The following is a 17,887-nucleotide window of genomic DNA, read 5'->3' as shown; positions in this document are numbered from 1 at the left end:
CGACGATGATAAAAACATGCCAACAAATACACCTAGCATGAATGAAACCATCCAGCCAACGTAGCTAGCTCTTTTTCTTAGTTTTTTTTCCTTAATATAAATTGTCTTGAAAATATGGAAACATCACTGAATCTTTCTTAGTCTCTACTTGCCCAAGATTTACTGAACACATTTGTGTTTCTTTTATGATTTTTTTTCCTCAATATACTTTCTCTCATCTAATTCTTACCTATTTGATTCAAAAATCTGTATAGCCCAACGGCTAGAATAATGCTATTCTGTTTTTTAAATGAAAATTTTACCAAGATAATTGTAGATTCACATGCAACAATACACAGAGAGCTCTTGCACACTTTGCTCAGTATCCCCAATGGTAACATTGTACAAAACTATAGTATAACAACAAAAGCAGGATATTGGCATTGATGCAATCCACCAGTCTTACATTTCCTCATACTCCTTTGTGTGTATGTGGGTAGACAGGTATGAATTAAGTTCTGTACAATCTGGTCACTTGTGAGCGTTCGTGTATTTACCATCACAGTCAAGATATCGAATAGTATCAACCTCAGAAGGATCTCTGTTGTTGCCCCCCTTTTTTTTCCCCAAGGGATAACCATTTATTTTATTTTATTTTATTTTATTTTTGAATTTTATTTTATGTATTTCTTATACAGGAGGTTCTTATTAGTTATCTATTTTTACATATTAGTGTATACATGTCAATCCCAGTCTCCCAATTCATCTGACCACCACCACCCCCACCCCCCATGTCCACCCACTTGGTGTCCATACGTTTGTTCTCTACATCTGTGTCGCTATTTCTGCCTTGCAAACCGGTTCATCTGTATCATTTTTCTACACTCCACCTATATGTGTTAATATACGACATTTGTTTTTCTCTTTCTGACTTACTTCACTCTGTATGACAGTCTGTAGATCCAAATCTCTACACATGACCCAATTTCATTCCTTTTTATGGCAGAGTAATATCCCATTGTATATATATGTACCACATCTTCTTCATCCATTCATCTGTCAATGGGCATTTAGATTGCTTCCATGACTTGGCTATTATAAATAGTGCTGCAAAGAACATTGAGGGGCATGTGTCTTTTTGAATTATGGTTTTCTCTGGGTACATGCCCAGTAGTGGGATTGCTGGGTCATATGGTAATTCTATTTTTAGTTGTTTAAGGAACCTCCATAATGTTCTCCATAGTGGCTGTACCAATTTACATTCTCACGAACAATGCAAGAGGGTTTCCTTTTCTGCACACGCTCTCCAGCATTTGTTGTTTCTAGATTTTCCAATAAAGCCCATTCTAATGAGTGTGAGGTGATACCCCACTGTAGTTTTGATTTGCATTTCTCTAATAATTAGTGATGTTGAGCAGCTTTCCATGTGCTTCTTGGCCATCTGTATGTCTTCTTTGGAGAGATGTCTGTTTAGGTCTTCTGTCCATTTTTGGATTGGGTTGTTTGTTTTTTTTAATATTGAGCTGCATGAGCTGTTTATATATTTTGGAGATTAATCCTTTGTCCATTGATTCATTGGCATATATTTTCTCCCATTCTGAGGGCTGTCTTTTTGTCTTGTTTATAGTTTCCTTTGTTGTGCAAAAGCTTTCAAGTTTCATTAGGTCCCATTTGTTTATTTTTATTTCCATTACTCTAGAATGTGGGTCAAAAAAGATCTTGCTGTGATTTATATCAAAGAGTGTTCTGCCTATATTTTCCTCTAAGAGTTTTAGAGTGTCTGGTCTTACATTTAGGTCTTTAATCCATTTTGAGTTTATTTTTGTGTATGGTGTTAGGGAGTGTTGTAATTCCATTATTTTACATGTGGCTGTCCAGTTTGCCCAGCACCACTTATTGAAGAGGCTATCTTTTCTCCATTGTATATCCTTGCCTCTTTTGTCATAGATTAATTGACCATAAGTGCATGGCTTTACCTCTGGGCTTTCTATCCTGTTCCATTGATCTATATTTCTGTTTTTGTGCCACTACCATATTGTCTTGATTACTGTAGCTTTGTAGTACAGTCTGAAGTCAAGGAGCCTGATTCCTCTAGCTCTGTTTTTCTTTCTCAAGATTGCTTTGGCTATTCAGGGTCTTTTATGTCTCTATACATATTTTAAGATTTTTTGTTCTAGTTCTGTAAAAAATACCATTGGCGATTGGAGAGGAATTACATTGAATCTGTAGATAGAAGTATAGCTTTGTGTAGTATAGTCATTTTCACAATATTGATTCTTCCAATCCAGGAACATGGTATATCTCTCCATCTGTTTGTGTCATCTTTGATTTATTTCATCAGTGTCTTATAGTTTTCTGAGTCTTTTACCTCCTTAGGTAGGTTTATTCCTAGATATTTTATTCTTTTTGTTGAAATGGTGAATGGGATTGTTTCCTTAATTTCTCTTTCTGATCTTGTGTTGTTAGTGTATAGGAATGCAAGAGATTTCTGTGCATTAATTTTGTATCCTGCAACCTTACCAAATTCATTGACTAGCTCTAGTAGTTTTCTGGTGGCATCTTTAAGATTCTCTATGTACAGTATCATGTCATCTGCAAACAGTGACTATTATACTTCTTCTTTTCAAATTTGGATTCCCTTTATTTCTTTCTCTTCTCTGATTTCCATGGCTAGGACTTTCAAAACTATGTTGAATAAGAGTGGCGAGAGTGGACATCCTTGTCTTGTTCCTGATCTTAGAGGAAATGCTTTCAGTTTTTCACCATTGATAACGATGTTGGCTGTGGGTTTGTCATATATGGCCTTTATTATGTTGAGGTAGTTCCCTCTGTGCCCACTTTCTGGGGAGTTTTTATCATAAATGGGTGTTGAATTTTGTCAAAAGCTTTTTCTGCATCTATTGAGATGATCATATGGTTTTTATTCTTCAGTTTGTTAATATGGTGTATCACATTGATTGATTTGCGCATATTGAAGAATTCTTGCATCCCGAGGATAAACCCCACTTGATCATGGTGTATGATCCTTTTAATGTGTTGCTGGATTCTGTTTGCTAGTATTTTGTTGAGGATTTTTGCATCTATGTTCATCAGGGATATTGGTCTGTATTTTTCTTTTTTTGTAGTATCTTTGTCTGGTTTTGGTATCAGGGTGATGGTGGCCTCATAGAATGAGTTTTGGAGTATTCTTTCCTCTGTAATTTTTAGGAAGAGTTTGAGAAAGATGGGTGTTAGCTCTCCTCTGAATGTTTGATAGAACTCACCTGTGAAGCCATCTTGTCCTGGACTTTTGTTTGTTGGAAGATTTTTAATCACAGTTTCAATTTCATTACTTGTGATTGGTCTGTTCATATTTTCTATTTCTTTTATAACTACACTTACTGCCTTCACTAACAACTCCTGCTCCATAACTAATCTTTGGCTACCACTAAAATCTAAACATCCATTTTAAAATCTTGATATTTTAAAAATGTTTTGTAAATGGAGTCATATAGTACATGACCTTTAAGTTTGGAATTTTTTCTCGCTCAGCATAATTCCCTGTAGATTCATCCAAGTTGTTGTGCATATCAAATCTGTTTCTTTTCATTGTTGAGTCATATTCCATGATATGTATGTACCATAGTTTGTTTAACCATTCCCCTGTTGAAAGATATCTGGGCTGATACCAGTTTTTGCTATTATCAATAAAAATGCTATGAACATTCAGGTATATATTTTTGTTTCAACCTAAGTTTTTATTTCCCTGGGATAACTATCCAAGAATACAATTGCCTGGGTCTTACGGTAATTAGATGTTTCATTTTGTAAGAAACTAACAAAACGTTTTCCAGAGTGGCTGTACCATTTTACATTCTTACCAGCAACGTATGAGTGATCAGTTTCTCCACATGATTATTAGTATTTGGTGTTGTCACTATTTTATTTTGTCCTTTTGGACAGGGGAGTAGTTGTATCTCATTGTGGTTTTATTTGAGATCTGTAATAGCCAATGATGTTCAACATCGTTTCATGTGCTTATTTGACTGCCATACTGTTTTAAGTTTCCCAACTCCTGTGTACTCATATTACAAATCAAAAATTGTAACTTTGATCACATTCTCCTGATCAAGAAAGTTAACAGATACTTTTTGCTGTGTGAGAAAGATCCGAAATTCTCACCCTGGCCTTAGAAACCCTTATAATCTGTCTCTAACAAAACTCTTTAGTCTCAATGATTAAATCAATGATTCAAATATGTAGCAAATATCTAGAGAATATTTATGTAATATGGATTTGTAACCAGGAGTTGGGGAAGCAAAATACGGGAAAACAATATTATTTCTCAACAGATACTACCTTAAAGTTTCCAGGGATGATGTAAATATATAATAATTGACAAAAAGAAACATATTATTTACTAAAGAATATTAATTTTCATAATTAACATCCTTTTAATAGTAGTATGTTTCATTGCTCCAAAATTTACTTTTAAATATTCCCAAAACATTCTGCAGCTATTCTTCCAAAACTACATTATAAATCAACTAATTCTTAACAAACATATATAGGAAAATAGACAATATGCGTGACTAGAGGTTCATATCTTTAAATATTAAAAAATTTAACAAAATGCAAAAGGATAATCATGAATCATACTGGGCTTACTTTTTTTTTTTTAACCACTGCTAAAGAATGAACAAGTATGAAGGTATTGATAGTATCCCATAAATTCTATATATTTAAAATTTAGCTGATGTAGTTAGAGATATTATTGATGCTGTCAGGGCAAACAAAGGAATAAATAGTAAAAAATCTTGATGAATTATTTCCTATGAGAAGAGAGTGGCATGGACACATATACACTATCAAATGTAAAATACGTAGCTAGTGGGAAGCAGCCGCATAGCACAGGGAGATCAGCTCAGTGCTTTGTGACCACGTAGAGGGGTGGGATAAGGAGGGTGGGAAGGAGATGCAAGAGGGAGGGGATATGGGGATATATGTATATGTAAAGCTAATTCCCTTTGTTATAAAGCAGAAACTAACACACCATTGTAAAGCAATCATACTCCAGTTACAAACCAATTATAAAATAATACTGAATTTTATATTAAAAAAAGAAATATCTCACAAATGAATCACTGCAAGGAACTTAAAAAATGGTTCAAACTGACCAGAGGGCAGACAGCAGAAGCAAGAAGAACTACAATCCTGCAGCCTGTGGAACAAAAACCATATTCACAGAAGATAGACAAGATGAAAAGGCAGAGGGCTATGTACCAGATGAAGGAGCAAGATAAAACACCAGAAAAACAACTAAATGAAGGGGAGATAGGCAACCTTCCAGAAAAAGAATTCAGAATAATGATAGTGAAGATGATCCAGGACCTTGGAAAAAGAATGGAGGCAGAGATCGAGAAGAAGCAAGAAATGTTTAGAAAAGATCTAGAATAATTATAGAACAAACAAACAAACAGAGATGAACAATACAATAACTGAAGTGAAAAATACACTAGAAGGAATCAGTAGCAGAATAACTGAGGTAGAAGAATGGATAAGTGACCTGGAAGACAGAATGGTGGATTTCACTGCTGCAGAACAGAATAAAGAAAAAAGAATGAAAAGAAATGAAGACAGCATAAGAGACCTCTGGGATAATATTAAATGCAACAATATTAGCATTACAGGGGTCCCAGAGGAAAAGAGAGAGAGAAAGGACCTGAGAAAATATTTGAAGATATTATAATCGAAAAACTCCCTAACATGGCAAAGGAAATACCCACCCAAGTACAGAGAGTCCCATACAGGATAAACCCAAGAAGAAATGTGCCAAGACACATAATAATCAAATGGGCAAAATTAAAGACAAAAAAATTAAAGACAAATAAAAATTATTGAAAGCAGCAAGGAAAAAATGACAAATAACATACAAGGGAACTCCCATAAGGTTAACAGCTGATTTCTCAGCAGAAACTTGACAAGCCAGAAGGGAGTGGCATGATGTACTTAAAGTGATGAAAGGGAAGAACCTACAACCAAGATTACTCTACCCAGCAAGGATCTCATTCAGATTTGATGGAGAAATCAAAAGCTTTACAGACAAGCAAAAGCTAAGACAACTCAGCACCACCAAACTAGCTCTACAACAAATGCTAAAGGAACTTCTGTAAGTGGGAAACACAAGAGAAGAAAAAGACCTACAAAAACAAACCCAAAGCAATTAAGAAAACTGTCATAGGAACATACATATCGATAATTACCTTAAACGTGAATGGATTAAATGCTCCAGCCAAAACACACAGGTTTGCTGAATGGATACAAAAACAAGACCCATATATATGCTGTCTACAAGGGACCCACTTCAGACCTAGGGACACATACAGACTGAAAGTGAAAGGATGGAAAAAAGTATTCTGTGCACATGGAAATCAAACATAAGCTGGAGTAGCAATACTCATATCAAATAAAATAGACTTTAAAATAAAGAATGTTACAAGAGACAAGAAAGGACACTAGATAATGATCAAGGGATCAATCCAAGAAGAAGATATAACAATTATAAATATATATGCAACCAACATAGGAGCACCTCAATACATAAGGCAACTAACTGCTAACAGCTATAAAAGAGGAAATCAACAGTAACACAATAATAGTGGGGGACTTTAACACCTCACATACATGAATAGACAGATCATCCAAACAGAAAATTAATAAGGAACACAGGTGTTAAAGACACAATAGACCAGAAAGATTTAATTGATATTTATAGGACATTCCATCCAAAAGCAGTAGATTACACTTTCTTCTCAACTGCACATGGAACATTCTCCAGGATCGATCACAACTTGGGTCACAAATCAAGCCTCAGTAAATTTAAGAAAATAGAAATCATATCAAGCATCTTTTCTGACCATAACACTATTGATTTGTATTGATTACAAATCAATTACAGGGAAAAAACGTTAAAAACACAAACACATGGAGGCTAAGCAATACGTTACTACATAACCAAGAGATCACTGGAGAAATAAGAGAGGAAATCAAAAAATACCTAGAGACAAATGACAATGGAAACACGATGATCCAAAACCTATGGGATGGAGCAAAGGCAGTTCTAAGAGGGAAGTTTATAGCTATACAAGCCTACCTCAAGAAACAAGAAAAATCTCAAATAAACAATCTAACCTTACACCTAAAGGAGCTAGAGAAACAAAAACAAACAAAACCCAAAGTTAACAGAAGGAAAGAAATCATAAAGATCAGAGCAGAAATAAATGATATAGAAACAAAGAAAACAATAGCAAAGATCAATAAAACTAAAAGCTGTTTCTTTGAGAACATAAACAAAATTGATAAACCATTAACTAGATTCATAATAAAAAGAGGGAGAGGACTCAAATCAATAAAATTAGAAATGAAAAAGGAGAAATTATAACAGAAACTGCAGAAATACAAAGCATCCTAAGAGACTACTACAAGAAACTCTATGCCAAAACAATGGACGGCCTGGATGAAATGGACAAATTCTTAGAAAAGTATAACTTTCCAAGACTGAACCAGGAAGAAATAGAAATTTGAACAGATCAATCACAAGTAATGAAATTGAAACTGAGATTTAAAATCTTCCAACAAACAAATGCCCAGAACCAGATGGCTTCACAGGTGAATTCTATCAAACATTTAGAGAAGAGCTAACACCCATCCTTCTCAAACTCTTCCAAAAAATTACAGAGGAAGGAACATTCCCAATCTCATTCTATGAGGCCACCATCACCCTGATACCAAAACCAGACAAAGATACTACAAAAAAAGAAAAATACAGACCAATATCACTGATGAATATAGACGCAAAAATCTTCAACAAAATACTAGCAAACAGAATCCAACAGCACATTAAAAAAATCATACACCATGATCAAGTGGGATTTATCCCAAGGATGCAAGGATTCTTCAACATAAGCAAATCAATCATTGTGATACACCATATTAACAAATTGAAGAATAAAAAACATATGATCATCTCAATAGATGCACAGAAAACTTTTGACAAAATTCAACACCCATTTATGACAAAAACTCTCCAGAAAGTGGGCATAGAGGGAACCTACCTCAACACAATAAAGGCCATATAGGACAAACCCACAACAAACATCATTCTCAATTGTGAAAAACTGAAACCATTTCTTCTAAGATCAGGAACAAGCCAAGGATGTCCACTCTCACCACTATTATTCAACATAGTTTTCGAAGTCCTAGCCATGGCAATCAGAGAAGAAAAAGAAATAAAAGGAATACAAATTGGAAAAGAAGAAGTAAAACTGTCACTGTTTGCAGATGACATGATACTATTTATAGAGAATCCTAAAGATGCCACCAGAAAATTACTAGAGCTAGTGAATGAATTTGGTAAAGTTGTAGAATACAAAATTAATGCACAGAAATCTCTTGCATTCCTATACACTAATGATGAAAAATCTGAAAGAGAAATTAAGGAAACACTTCCATTTACCATTGCAACAAAAAGAATAAAATACCTAGGAATAAACCTACCTAGGGAGACAAAAGACCTATATTCAGAAAACTATAGGACACTGATGAAAGAAACTAAAGATGATAGCAAGAGATGGACAGATATACCATGTTCTTGGATTGTAAGAATCAACATTGTAAAAATAACTATAATACCCAAAGCAATCTACAGATTCAATGCAATCCCTATCAAATTACCAATGGCATTTTTTATAGAACTAGAACAAAAAACTCTTAAAATTTGTATGGAGACATCAAAGACCCCAAATAGCCAAAGCAGTCTTGAGAGTTAAAAATGGAGCTGGAGGAATCAGACTCCCTGACTTCAGAGTATACTACAATGCTACAGTAATCAAGATAATATATTACTGGCACAAAAACAGAAATATAGATCAATGGAACAAGATAGAAAGCCCAGAGATAAACCCAGGCACCTATGGTAAACTAATCTATGACAAAGGAGGCAAGGGTATACAATGTAGAAAAGACAGTCTCTTCAATAAGTGTGCTGGGAAAACTGGACAGCTACATGTAAAAGAATGAAATTAGAACACTCCCTAACACCATCCATAAAAATAAATTCAAAATGGATTAGAGACCTAAATTTAGGATGGAACACTATAAAACTCTTAGAGGGAAATATAGGAAGAACACTCTTTGACATAAATCACAGCAAGGTCTTTTTTGATCCACCTCCTAGAGTAATGGAAATAAAAACAAAAATAAACAAATGAGACCTAATTAAACTTAGAAGGTTTTTTACAGCAAAGGAAACTACAAACATGACGAAAAGACAGCCCTCAAAATGGGAGAAAATATTTGCCAACGAATCAACAGACAAAGGATTAATCTCCAAAATATATAAACAGCTCCAGCTGCTCAATATTAAAAAAACAAACAATCCAATCCAAAAATGCGCAGAAGACCTAAATAGACATTTCTCCATGGAAAACATACACATGACCAAGAAGCACATGAAAAGCTGCTCAGCATCACTGACTATTAGAGAAATGGAAATCAAAACTACAACGAGGGCTTCCCTGGTGGCTCAGTGGTTGAGAGTCCACCTGCCGATCAGGGGACACGGGTTCATGACCCGGTCGGGGAAGATCCCACATGCCGCAGAGTGGCTGGGCCCGTGAGCCATGGCCATTGAGCCTGTGCATCCAGAGCCTGTGCTCTGCAATGGGAGAGGCCACAACAGTGAGAGGCCCACTTGCCAGAAAAAAAAAAAAAAAAAACTACAACGAGGTTATCACCTCACACCAGTTAGAATGAGCATAATCAGAAAATCTACAAACAACAAATGTTGGAGAGGTTGTGGAGAAAAGGGAACCCTCTTGCATTGTTGGTGGGAATGTACATTTATACAGCCATGATGTAGAACAGTATGGAGGTTCCTTAAAGAACTAAGAATAGAATTACCGTATGACCCAGCAATCCCACTACTGGGCATATACCCAGAGAAACCAATAATTCGAAAAGACACATGCACCCCAATGTTCTTTACAGCACTATTTACAATAGCCAGGTCACGGAAGCAACCTAAATTCCCATCAACAGATGAATTGATAAAGAAGATGTGGTACATATATACAATGGAATATTACTCAGCCATAAAAAGGAACAAATTGGGTCATTTGTAGAGATGTGGATGGAACTAGAGACTGTCATACAGAGTGAAGTAAGTCAGAAAGAGAAAAACAAATATCGTATATTAATGCATACATATGGAACCTAGAAAAATGGTACAGATGAACCAGTTTGCAAGGCAGAAACAGAGACACAGATGTAGAGAACAAATGTATGGACACCAAGGGGGGAAAGTGGGGGTTGGGGCAGGGGTGGGATGAACTGGGAGATTGGGATTGACATGTATACACTAATATGTATAAAATGGGTAACTAATAAGAAATTGCTGTTTAAAAAAAGAAAAGAAAAGAAAGTTCAACAATTCAAAAAATAAAAATAGAAAGCCTAAGGAAGGAAAGTAACTTCAGAAAAAATTGCTACAAACTTTTAAAAAATAAATGAAAATAGGTCTGTGTCTTTATTCCTGTCTTCTTAAATTCCAAACCTACTAGAGAATGGACTTGAAGTTATGGGGAAGGGGAAAGGTAAGCTGTGACAAAGCGAGAGAGAGGCATGGACATATATACACTACCAAATGTAAGGTAGATAGCTAGTGAGAAGCAGCCACATAGCACAGGGAGATCAGCTCGGTGCTTTGTGATTGCCTGGAGGGGTGGGATAGGGAGGGTGGGAGGGAGGGAGACGCAAGAAGGAAGAGATATGGGAACATATGTATATATATAACTGATTCATTTTGTTGTAAAGCAGAAACTAACAAATAAATAAATAAATAAATAAAAATAAATGAAAATAAATTTTTAAAATTCTTTCTCACAGCCCCTTTATTTAATTGCCTATTATACAATAAGATCTGATTTCAGTGGACAGCAGGTAAAAACATGTAAATATGAACATTTGTGATTTGACATTACTTACAAAGTATTTTCATAAAATATATTAATTTAAACATTTTTGAAAATTTTTGGCATGCCATTAACAACTGTTTTATTGCAAGATATTATCCTATACCTACATGCACATTTTAGCACATTGTTAAGTTAGAGATCTTGGCAATTACTAAAAAATGAAGCATTTCACACTTCTAAGCACTGTATTTTTTCTCAAAATTAATACTTCAGTTAGTCTGAAATTGCCCTGTTTTGATCCCTACTTCTGATTAATCATGCCTGCTACCTCCAAAACCCTATCTCTCAGAGTCCCAAACTGGCACATTGAGACCAGAAAGATTTGTTAGAGTCAGATTAGAAGGGCTTTTGAATGCTAAATGGAGAATTTGGAAATTTTTTTCCATAGGCAGTAGGTATCTATTAACTTTTTGTTCAGAGAAACATGATCAAAGTGATATTTTCTGATATTTCATGTGAGTACATAGAAGTCAAAGGGAGCACTTAAAAAATATATGAACCATATTCCAGCAGATTTGAATCAAATAGGTGAGTGTTGGATGAAATAAAAAGTAATGCATGGGAAGAAACATAAAAGAAACACAAAAATATTTGGTGATTAAGTGTAAGTAGGGGTTAAGAAAAATTCAGTGCTGCTTAAAAGAAACCAGAAAAAGATAAAATTCGTCTGGTTTGTTGGTTTGATTTATGGTATGTTTATTTATTGATGCTTTTTTTTTTAATGCCATTAGGGGTGGATGTGGTATAAGGGTCGATTTTAAACATGTTTATTTTTATGTGAAAATAAAATCCAAATAAAGGGAATAGAGTTTGTTTTTTTTTAATAGAATGATCCTCTGAAGACAAATAATAGTTGGAGATATAAATGTGGGACTCTTCAGCTTATAGTTAACTGATGCCATGAGCAAAGAAATATCTATGAGAGGTAGGGAGAAAAAGAGGTAGAAAGGGAGAAAGATGGAAAGAGAAAGAGAGATGGAAAGAAGTGGGAAGGATTAAGAACCAGCATTCATCAGGAATTGCTCACACATAAAATGTTGGAAGAGAATTCAGAGCCAATAGAACTGACGAAGCAGTGCTTCAGAGTGGGAAAAAGAGAAAACAGCTCATCTGATGTATAGAAACAAGAGAAGAGTTTAAAAGGCGGAGTGTGTGTTCAACAAGGTCAAATACCTCATTATAGTGTATGGTAAGGTAAATGGAGAAGTACTCATTACATATGGCAAATATATCATGCATAGAACTCAAAGGCAGAAGAGAGGTTTCAGAGGAAATTTAATAATGTTGGTTCTCAGAAGATGAGGCTGGTTCTAGATGACTCAGTCAAGATGCTGAAAAATAGGAGAGAAAAAGAATGACAAATAAAACAGGAGATAATATGTATATGTAATATCTTTCATTTAAATAAGGCTGGCAATAGTTGAAGCACTATGCTAAGTGTTATCTCTAAACAGAAATACATGATCCAGGGAAATTATCCCTAACTGGAGATTAATGAAATGAGACTTTACAAGGTTAAATAATTTGCCTTAACCCAAATGTATAGTAAATGTTGGATCTGTTTTCAAATTCAGTTTGAACTAATAATATCAGTAAGTTTATGTATAAGAATTTGTTCTCTCCAAGAGAAATTATCTGTTTAGGCTTGTAAGTAGCAGAAAGGCAGTCTGTAAGGAAATGATAATCTCTCCTGGCGGGAGATCTTTTTTGGAGCACAGGCTCCGGCCGCGCAGGCTCTGACCGCGCAGGCTCAGCGGCCATGGCTCACGGGCCCAGCCGCTCCGCGGCATGGGGATCATCCCAGACCAGGGCACGAACCCGTGTCCCCTGCATCGGCAGGTGGACTCTCAACCACTGCACCACCAGGGAAGCCCCTGGAGGCAGATCTTTAAAGATCATTATCTTGGAAGAGACAAGAAAGATTCTAACAGGCGAGTTATGTAAAGCAAAAGAAAGGTATAGAGTTGTATTTAACCATGGAGTTCAGACTTGTTCACTCTCTTTTATCTATGAAGTTTAACATTTCTAAAATGTGGGAAGTTAGAATGGGTTAGTCTACTGAGAAAATGAGGAAGACTCATTATGGGGATGACTTTGTAAGGAAATTGAAAGAGAGAATCAAAAGCTTTGGAGCACAAATGAAATAACATTGAACTTATTTGGACCAAATTTGCATGTTTTTCTCTAGAAACAGTGCCACCAGCCAAAAAGAAAGTTGACTGAGAAAATAAGTAATTTGAATTTAGAAATTAATAAAGCAAATCTTGGGGAAGGCTACTGCTAGTGATAGTGGGGTAGCTTTGCCCTATTACATTTAGACTGTTCACCAGGAATAAATTCTCTACCACAGACCTCAGCATCAGAGGCTAGAAAAAAGCAGGGTAAAGGGACCTTGAATTGCAACTATTATTATCCAAGAAGAGGGAGGGGAAGAGTATAGATTTCTATTATAAGTAGTAGTTTTCCTCATACATGAACCACTAGTTGCCGATAGTTGCTCTTGAAGACTGATCTGAAAGGGCTGAAAATGTAGATCAGTGTAAGAAGGTTGTCAGAGAGTCAGTCAATTTTCATTGAAAGAATCAATGATGAGGTGACAAGACTAGAAAGGGTAGCATTTAAATGTCCCAAAACTATTGATAGGGCCAAGATCATGTAAGAGACTGTGAAAAACAAAACATGGGATGTATAGTTGTTATTAGTTTTGGTGACTTAAAATTTGTTATCATGCCACTCTGAATTTATCAAAATGATAATGTCATTAAACAATAAGCATGCTAAGTTATCCTATTGAGGGTTTCTTGAGAACATTAATAAAATTTATTTTGTTCTATAAGTTTCTTATTTTAATCAACTTAGCTATCAGCACAAAAGAAAAAGTCCCTTGCTTTTTTAGGTACAACTATCTACTTATGTCCATATTCCTCTTATGATAGTAATTGTGTTATTAAAATATAAAATATTTCATCTAAATTCATATATTTAAAAAAGATCATGTAAACTAATCTTACTGTAGATACAAAGTTCTAAATGTATGCCTTGATATTTTTGAAAAAGCTCCTACTAATAAAGTATATTTAGTGATTATATTCTGCTTGAAATTATAGTTTTTAAAATTATATTCAAAATAGTGATATCATACGAGGTCATAGCCACATCATTTTGGACATTTCAACCTATATCTATAAGAGAAAGTCCTATCTAATATAATGAGACACTCTTTTTTACTAGAGAACAGCCACATGCAAACTCTAAAAATGTCAAATCTCATATACTTAGCACCTCCTATTTAGGAGGTGTTTGAAATCAAAAACAAAGTTCCATTTTGTCTTGCAAACCTAAGATTGCTAAATTAACACTATACAAACAATGACATTCTTTTTTATGATAAGGAAATAATCAGTGACTTAGTGGTTCTTTCAAATTTCCATTTGGAGAATAAATATTTTCTCCTAAAGATGTCTTTTCAATTACACACCATTGAGAAGAGATATAAGGGGAAATCTCAGCCAAGTGTGGGTGAATTGCTTAAACCTTGCATTAATTACTGACTATTAAGCAGTTCTTATTTGAATGCATATGATCCCTGTAACTACAGGCTACATTTTCTCTGTCTCCTATCAGCAGTTGCAGCATCCAGCGATCAAAGCCAGATTCCTATAATTGCTGTGTCTGTGACAGTGGGAGTCATTTTGTTGGCAGTGGTTATTGGCTTCCTCCTCAGTGGAAGGTAAGACAGGAAGCTGTGCTTCTGAACTTTTGCAGCTGATCTCTTCCTTACCTTGATCTGACCATTTGGCTATTAAGCACATCCTGAAACAAATGAGGCGAGCAATATATCGGTAGATAACCTGTATGTAGGATGTATTTCTCAAGCCTTACCTTGTCCATGTTAGTGCTAACTTTTAAGCGCACAATTCCTCTTTTCCAGGTATACTCTCTACACAAGAATAGTATTAACTTGTTATTATTTATTATGTCGTTAATATAACCATATCTTTTTCTGATATAGTTTATTTTAACATGAATTTTATTTTTCCTCTCAAAAGTATTGACGTATCCTCTCAAAAGCTTCAATTTTAGTGTTTGGGAAGGCCTGTGTCTGTGTCTGATATTTTAGAAGAATAAAACTAATAATTCTAGTTAGCCAGAGTTCTACCTAACAGGGTGATGGATACAAAGCAGACACACCTGTAAACAAGCATTTTGACAAATAACCACCCTTTTTTTATGGTTGCATTTATTTTCAGCTTCTGAATGATTTCAACCTAAATACATCAATCATAGTGTATACTGATTTAAAGTGAATTTTATTGAATGTTATATCAATAGATACATTAATATGTATTACCTATCTACATTTTTCATTTTGAACAAAAATAAAAGAGGTAGAGCCCCAGCAAGAGCTTATGTAGAAGATATCTCCTGACATTGAGCTGAGCATAATAAACCTTCCTAAAAAAATAAACAAATAAGAGCATAAGTGTGTTCTATTCCTACAACAAATGTATTTTCATTTTTCATTCAGGCCACTGTTAGAAGGGATATTCCATAATGAGAGCTGTCCATTTGAAAATGTTTTGGTGTTAGACTATTATAGAAAATCTCATGAAAATCTTCATGAAGATATTTAAACCTGCACAAATACACAAAAATATACTATAAGGTCCAAAAAAAGTCATGAAATCAATATTCATATTGATTTTGTACTGTTTTACTCATTTACTTTTGACTCTTCAGCACCTATTCAACTCATAAATATATAGAATTAGACATTTTCAATATACTGCATATTGTATTCTGAAAAGATTTATGACTACATCCTTAAATTACAGTAGTGACATTTTATTTTAATAAAACACTGTTACTTCCTTTGAACATCCTTTCTCTTTTCTGAAAATTCCCTTTCTTCTAGTTCTTGTTCATTTGAGTGTTGAAAGTTTTCCTAAGAAATCATTGCTTACTTTTAATGTTAGAATAGCAGTGACACATTTTTAGAATTGCTAAATTCTAAATTCTTCCCACAAACTGGGAAGCAGTTTGTGTTCTGTTGAGGACAGCCAGCCCTCCCCAGTCAGAGGCTGGCTAGCTCGTGCCCCACTGATCTGTTCCCTCTGAAGTCACTTTGGGAGAATGCTCTACCATTGTCTCTGCTTTCTGGAAGATAAGCTAATTCCACCAGTCTTGTCATAAAAACTTTGCTCAGGTTTCGATCAAGTAAGATAATTGAATTGAGTGAATTGTAACTACTAAGAAAACTACCACGAGATAATGTGTCTTTTCTACCCCAGAAAGGTGGGTAACTATGATACATTTGCAAAGCTGGTTTGTAATATCATGATTTACTTCTGAGAAATGGTTGGCCTCTTCCTTTCCAATAAATCCGGAAGCGTTAGTTATATTTAGGAGCATGGGGATCATAAGAAGATATTATTTGTTGAGTCTACTGAATAAAAATGGAGGAAAGAGCAGATGTCTAAAGGCCAATAAATTTGTGTTTGAAGGTTTATTAAAGAACAAATAAAGTATAGGAAGTATTTTATTGTAGACTTAGCACACTTTATCTGTTTAAGCTAAGTGTTGTTAATGTGAATTTACTGATGACATTCAGCTAAGGATTCTCGCTTACCTATATATGAATCAGCCCCTGCCCCCCCCATTTTTTCCCTAATGCATACAAAATTGGCTTAAAAGCAATTCACTTCGTTACATCTGCAGCATTAGACAAAGTGAGAGAAGGTTAAATCTACCTCCTATTTGGTAGCTGAAGGAGAGTATAGCTTTAGCACACACATACACACACACACACACACACACACACACACACACACACACATGAATTCCTATCTATCTGAAAATACCATAGAAGAATAACTAAATTTTAGTATATAGAAATGTTTAGTATATTTCTCAGTTAAATAAAAATGACATCTATACCAAAAAGGCAAAGCTTAATTTTCAGCATAACTAAACCCAAGACATGGTAAGATAATTTTGGATTTACTGTCTTACGGAAGTATATTACTTTTTAAAAATAGCAATACCTTACAAATTGTGCATTGCTTATTCACTTTAATTTTTTTCTTAATTACACAGACTGTGATGCTGAGACTAGGAATTTGCAATTTAAAGGAAAATACACTTTACTAAAAATCAATTTGAGATTTATAATTTTTTTACCAGCAAATTCTCTGCACCAAACTTTTACTTCATTTTGTTGAATGCACATTCTTGAATTTCAAGGGCATTTGTCTTATGATAGAAATATATTTGGCCAAACAAAGAAAAGTTTGGACCAAATAGAAAAGAGCTGGCAAAGTGGTAGATTTTAATCCAATCAATAATCACATTAAATGTGAATAATCTAAATATACCAATTAAAAAGAGACTGTCAGTTTAAATAAAAAGGCAAAACCCAACTAGATGCTGCCTACAGACAAAGATGACGGTGAAGTTGTAAATGGGGTGTGCATATTTGGGGTTTTAGGGGTTATTGATTTGGGTGGTAGTTGTACAAAGTATTTCCTTTGTAATTGCTTGTTAAACTCCATTTTATATACTTGATATGTATATTCCCAATAAATAAATAAAGTTAACTGGCAATCAAAAGAAAAAAAAGAAATATATTTGGCCATTTTATTTTACTTTTCATAAACAGGTTATTTTATGTTTGTATTATATAAACATACTTATTCAAAAGCTAAATGATATGATTCTAGAAAGGCTTTTCCTATCTCATTCAAGGCAATGAACTTCGCAATTTTTGTTGGGACTAAGAAAATTGAACCTATCTCTTAGTACATAGAGTATACTGATTAACTAAGTAAAGTTTTGTCAAATAAAAGAAAAACTGAATGAAGAGATGTGGACAAAGCCTAACACAAATTTGGGAGTTA

At 34.5% G+C, this 17,887-nt stretch overlaps 1 protein-coding gene across 5 annotated transcripts in view; it reads left to right on the top strand.

The window, feature by feature from the left end:
• Positions 1-17,887, top strand: part of EPHA5 (EPH receptor A5) — a 321,883-nt gene that overhangs the window by 226,235 nt on the left and 77,761 nt on the right. For 3 of the 5 annotated variants that reach the window (XM_032632596.1, XM_032632592.1, XM_032632595.1), the window contains exon 8: positions 14,616-14,721. In XM_032632596.1, coding sequence (XP_032488487.1) covers positions 14,616-14,721 — 106 coding nt within the window. The remainder of the gene's footprint in view (positions 1-14,615; positions 14,722-17,887) is intronic. The other 2 variants (XM_032632597.1, XM_032632593.1) reach the window with 1 other exon arrangement.

Source organism: Phocoena sinus, chromosome 5 (genome assembly GCF_008692025.1).
Source record: "Phocoena sinus isolate mPhoSin1 chromosome 5, mPhoSin1.pri, whole genome shotgun sequence".
Taxonomy (NCBI): domain Eukaryota; kingdom Metazoa; phylum Chordata; class Mammalia; order Artiodactyla; family Phocoenidae; genus Phocoena; species Phocoena sinus.
This window is presented reverse-complemented; position numbering and strand designations above follow the sequence as displayed.